The sequence below is a fragment of the Haliaeetus leucocephalus genome, unplaced genomic scaffold (assembly GCF_000737465.1).
Source record: "Haliaeetus leucocephalus isolate CR32 unplaced genomic scaffold, Haliaeetus_leucocephalus-4.0 Scaffold656, whole genome shotgun sequence".
Classification (NCBI taxonomy): domain Eukaryota; kingdom Metazoa; phylum Chordata; class Aves; order Accipitriformes; family Accipitridae; genus Haliaeetus; species Haliaeetus leucocephalus.
In genome coordinates, this window is record NW_010973092.1 from 7078798 (window position 1) to 7084385 (window position 5588).

The window sequence follows — 5588 nt, forward strand, 5'->3', positions numbered from 1 at the left end:
TTCGGCCCAGCTTTCTGCCCAAGATCTTGCCTCGCTGCCGGAGGGATGCTGGGAGCGGGGCTGGCGCTGGCGCTGTGCGCCCTGCAGCTCTGCCCGGCCGCGCTCGGAGGGTCGTATCCGCAGCTGCTGGTGGAGCGGAGCGGTTCTCGGAGGCTGAGCAAGGTGAGAGCTTCCAAACCCCTTCACCCCGCTCCTCTTTGGGCAGGGAAGGGGCTGAGGGGGCTGCGTGGGGGGGTGTGTGTGTGTGTGTGCTGGGAGCTCGGCGGGTGGGAAAGCTGTCGTCGTCCTGCTGGGTTTTGCAAGAGATCAAAGGCATTTTCTGTCCCCGAAGGACGAGTGTAAAAGGTTGATTCTGGGTGCCTGTCTGCGGCTGGGCTGGTGGGGGGAGAGGAGTGGGATCCCGTAGACCTGACGGCGTTGGGGGAGCACGGCTGCAGGTTTGGGTTCAGCCTCAGAGCAGGAGGAGATTGTGGTTTTGACAAACTGTTCTGAACCAGAGAGCTCGGCGGCCTCTCTTCCTTCGGCTGAGCTTTCCCTACAGCCTCCCAGCACCTCGGCTTTCATTCTGCCTGTTCGTGAGCATTTTCCAGCTCACCAGCTCAGGCTGCTCCCTCCTTGTTCCCACGCAGCGCTGGGCCGGGCTCATCAACGCTGATTAAGATGCGTGACTCTCACGCGGTGCGGAGGGGAATATCTATTTATTTTCCAGGAAAGCTGATGCTGCCCCAGGGAAGGGGGAGCCGGTTAGGAAGGTTGGAGCGGTGCTCTGTGGCACAGCAATACGCAGCCACACGCTGATGTTTAGCTCCCGTGGAGCCTCTTTGCCTGCAGATCCACGGGCGAGGGGCTCCCAGCTCTTGCTAAATGTCGGAGCGCAACTTGCCCCTTGCCCCGGCTTGTCCTGAGCCCTGTGTCCTGCCCTGTGCCCTAGACCGCTCCAGGCTGGTAAGCGGGACGGCGGGACGGGCTGCTCACCTGTGTGGGTAGCGCTGCCCGCCGGGGCTGCTGGCTGGCACCAGGTAAATCAGCTTCCACCGGTTCTGCGGCTGCTGAGCAGGTAGGGAGAGCCCCGCGCCTGTGGCGAAGGGACACGGGCTGCCCCGACCAAACCTGCTCGGGGTGTGCAGCCCAGGCAGCCTCGTGCTTCTCTGCCAGGAAAAGGCCTGCAATTAGGCTGGAGCCTGCTCAGGGAGGGAGCTGGGGCTGGGCTCTTGCTGCTGGCTTGCAGTAGGTTCAGGGGTGGCTGTTGCAGGCGAGTACCGCCATCCCCTTGCCTTTGAACTTGGGTTATGGGAGCAAAGGGATCTGGTGCTGTTGCCAGCCTGTGGCTTTGCCGGCGGTGGCTGGGCAGGCTGGTGAGATGTGGAGGAAATGGGAAATGTCCCAGCATGGCTCCCAGTCCAGCCACGACACAGGGGTGATGCCCCCCTGCCTGGGTGACATCCACTGCGTGTGGATTTTCATCATCCCATGGGACAACGCTGCTTCCCTGGCTCATTTGGACTGAACCAGCTCAGGATCAGGCCCCTGGGGTGTATCAGGCAGGGCAGGAGCCCAGCTCATCTGCCCCCTGAGCATGAGTGGAGATGGAAAAGCTGAGCCATGTTTGAAATGCAATGTGTGAGTGTGATTCCCACTCCAGTGCAGGACCAGGTAGCTGGAGCCACAGGGCTCGCAACAGCCGGGCTGGTCCTGGCCAAGCCAGGAGGCTGTGCTGGCCCCACAGCCCCCCCACTGCACAGCATCCCCCTGGCCAGTGCAGCCACCACGACCCTGCCCTGGTCCCTGCTTGCTCCCTCACACTTGCTCTCACACACCTTGCTTGATGCTCAGAGGCTGAGCTGAGGCAAGTTTGGAAATTGCAGCCTGGGAACCCTCTTTGGGTATAAAGTACATGCAGGGGGGGCAGATGGAGAGTTTTGGCAATGCCCTCAGGCTTGGAGAGCTGGGAGTGCAAGAAATGCAGAGGGAAATATTTATTTGGCATTTGAAGGGAGGCTGAAGGTCATTTTCTGGCTGTGTTTGTGAGCGGATGTTTGGGAGGGGGTCAGAGGTCCAGCCCTGGGGAAACCTGCAAACCCAGGGCAAGTCTCGCCCTGGCTCTAACTCCTCCTGTCCCTTGGTGCTGCAGGTTGGTGGCTTTGCCTGGGAGAACTGTGGTGACAGGAGGGACCCCGTGGTGCTGCAGAGCCTCTCCGTGGCACCCGACCCCATCAGCATCCCGGGGAGCCTGCGCGTCAGCGCGGCCGTCAGCAGCGGCAAGGCCATGGCCTCCCCTCTGAAGGTACGTGCTGGAGATGCCTCCACGGGACGAGGGAGGGCAGAGCTTCCCAAAACCACTGGCAGCTGCAAAATGCCCAGCAGTGGGTACGGGAATGAGCAGCCCTTGGGAGAACGATGCATGGAGTGGTGCAGGGCTGAGTGCTCCGGGCTCTGTAAGCCAGAATGGGGCAACGGGCAGGCAGAGACCTGGGGTGGGAGCAGACAGCCTGGTGGGAAGCTCCCAACCTTGCTGGGAGAAACCACCTGAGCTGTGTCGTGTCCTGGGGATGTAATGACTCAAGGAGGGAAACGAAACTCCAAGTTCCCTGGGTGCTCTCTGTGGTCATTGCAGCACTTGTTTTTCAGCAGCCAGACCTGGCTGCTCCCTCCTGGGACGTGCTACAGCACCACTGCGGGAGCCCTGGGCTGGCCCGGCTGCCCTGCATCACTTTTTGGTGACTTCTTGGAATGAGACAGAACACGTCTCTCTGCCCAAGGTGCATGGGCTGCCTTGAGCAATGCCACGGTGCCTGTTTGGGGCTGGGGCTGTGAGGAGTGTGCTGGGGGAGCGTGGAGGTGGAGCTGCGGGATGGGAACTGCCGGGAGGTTTTGGGACCAGGCACCAAGGAAAGGGGAAGGAGCAGCCATGTGGCGTGCTGGGAGGTATTTGCTCAAGGTTCAAGCTGAGGTTGGAGGAAAAGAAACCTGTAGGCAGAGAGGAACCAAAAGCAGGAAAGGGAGGTGGGAGGGCGTGCGCTGGCCCCATGGACACCCAAATGAATTGCACAAGCAGAATCTGAGGGAAGTGGCTGGGGAGGTGCAGGTGAGACAGACTGGAGGAGCCGTGGGTGCCTGTACCTGCTGTACTGGTGCCAAACACCTTCCCTCCAGGTGGTGCTGGTGGTGGAGAAGGCACTGGGTGATCTCTGGATCCAGCTGCCCTGCATCGACCAGCTGGGCAGCTGCACCTACAATGACATCTGCACCATCCTCGACAATCTCATCCCGCCCGGCACGACCTGCCCGGAGCCCTTGCTCACCTATGGCATCCCCTGCCACTGCCCCTTCAAAGCGGTACGTCTGAAACCTCTGTCCGGCACGATGCCAGCAGTGCTGCCGGGTACCACTGTCCCCTCAGCTGCAGGGCTGGGGGGTTTCGGCTGACATCTTGCCTACATGTCCCCTCTCTCTGCAGGGCTCCTACACCCTGCCAGCCAGCGATTTCATCCTGCCCGACGTGGAGCTGCCTGCCTGGATGACCAACGGCAACTACCGTGTCCGGGCGGCTGTCAGCAATGGCGGGGAGGAGCTCGCCTGCGTCAAAGTGGCCTTCTCCCTGCAGTCCCAGTGAGGGGCAGGGGACCGTCCCTCCTCTCCCCACCACCTTGGTCCCCCGTCCCATCCCATCCAGTTGCACCCCATCCTGTCCCAACCCATCCCTGCAAGATGCATCCCTCCTGCTGCAGGGAGGAGGCAGCCCCCGTACCCCGGCTCGGTGCTCCCCTCCCCTGCTGCACACAGAAAGGCCCCTCTGACTGTCCTGCTGTCCCCAACCTCATCACCAGGGTGTCCCCTGCCCTGGACAGGGTGGCCTTGGAGCCTAACCCCAGCGTTTCAGTGCACCCTGGGGGTAGTTATTTTTTACCTGTTTCTCTTTTTTTTTTCTTAATCCAATCAGGGCAATTTTAGACAAAAACAATCCAGGGAAAAACAATATTTCTTATAGTAGTCCGTGGGGAGGAGGGAGTGTTTGGGAGTGCTGGGGCAGGCTGAAGGGATGCAGGATTAGCTGCTGAGGGTGTCCCCGCTTGGCCACAGCACCTCTGGCCAGAGCACAGGGCTGTTTTGCAGGAGTGTCCCCAAAGTGGCCGCAGGAGCCATGTCCCGTCCGTCCCCCCCCATCAGCCTTGGGTCTGCCTTTGGCGCATCCTTGTCCTGCACATGGGACCAGCTCAGCAACAGGAGACACTGGTGAGGGCACCTCCCCGTGTCCCTCCTGTGACAAACATTACAAGCACAACAGGACTGAAACTGCCCAAATCCCCAACAGACATCCCCACTCACAAGGGACCAAGTGGCTGGCGCTGCTCCCAGCAGCAGGAGAGGTGGCTGGACACTGGCTGTGCTTGCTCTGGGGGGGGACAAAGCTGTGACAGGCAGCTGGGGCACAGCCTGGCTGAGCACAAGTCCCACTCATCTCATTCTGCCTCTCGGATGGAGCTGAGGCAGAACGCTGCACTGGGACCATTCTTCCCATGCACCGGCGGAGGCAGCCCCACAACGTGGAGCAGCATCATGGACATGGGATGGACTGGGAGATGACCATGAAGACCAGCGGCATGGGTCCTATCTGGGGGCCCTGCAGCCCATCTCCTGGTTGTGGCTGGGGGCTGAGGCATGGGCAGGCAGCATTCTTCCTGCCTGCAGCTTCGGGCAGGGCGTTTGACATGACCTGCCTATGCCAGGTTCCTGCAGGGCAGAGGTGCAGGTGACCCACCAGCCACCTGCATCCCTCGCTGTCCCTGCCTGCTCTCATTATTTAACCCCTCCATAGGGCTGGTCTTCCTCCAAGCACTTTATACGCCTTAACTACTGCCGGGCTGTCCCCGCGGGAGGTCCTCTGCCACGCAGATGTGCTCCCACCGCCTTTCTGTACCCTCAACTCACTCCATTTCGTCCTGCTGCTGGGTCCAACCTGGGTTTGTTTTGCCTGGGGAAGCACTAACCCTCTCACCCCCATCCCTGCTGCCGCCGCGCAGTGCCTGTGCTGGAGTGGCATCCTCCTTTCGGGCAGGTACTGCAGGTTCTTAATAAATCTTTTTACCAGGAAGCGGAGCTGGTGCTTTTTGGTGCTGGGGGTGACCTGGGGGTCACCTGGTTTCCCTTGAAATAGCGGGGATGTGGTTTTGAGCTGGGGGAAGCAAAAGTGGTGTCGGGGCTGGGCTGCGGGCAGCGGTGGAAGATGCTGGAGCCAGAAGAGCTGAGTGTGAGCAGCCCCGAGGCAAGGGGCACAGCGGGGATCTGCAGGCGCTGCTTTCGGACACAGGGACACAGCCCCCCGCCCACGGGAGGCACAGCCCATGCTGGGGGTCTTTGAGGGTGTCGCTCATCCCAGCGACCATCTATCTCCCTGACGCCTGCCAGCCTGCCTTGCTCTGCAGGCCTTGCCCAAAGAATATCCCCGCTGGAGGGGGAGATGCTCCTCTTTGCCCACGCGTGGAGGGGCTCAGGGCTCAGCCGTGCCCGCATTTGCCCCACTCGTGGCAGCGACCCCGCGACCCACAGCCCGCCCGCGGCCACCGCTGCGCCCGCCAGGCGGCGCCGCA

The 5588-nt window shown here is 61.5% G+C and overlaps 1 protein-coding gene across 1 annotated transcript; it reads left to right on the plus strand.

The window, feature by feature from the left end:
- The first annotated feature begins 45 nt into the window (after nt 1-45).
- Nucleotides 46-3941, plus strand: GM2A (GM2 ganglioside activator). Its single transcript, XM_010578952.1, has 4 exons — nt 46-162; nt 2132-2284; nt 3154-3336; nt 3458-3941. Exons 1-4 carry the CDS (start codon nt 46-48, stop codon nt 3611-3613), a joined length of 609 nt encoding a protein of 202 aa, XP_010577254.1. The 3' UTR covers nt 3614-3941.
- The last annotated feature ends 1647 nt before the right edge of the window (nt 3942-5588 follow it).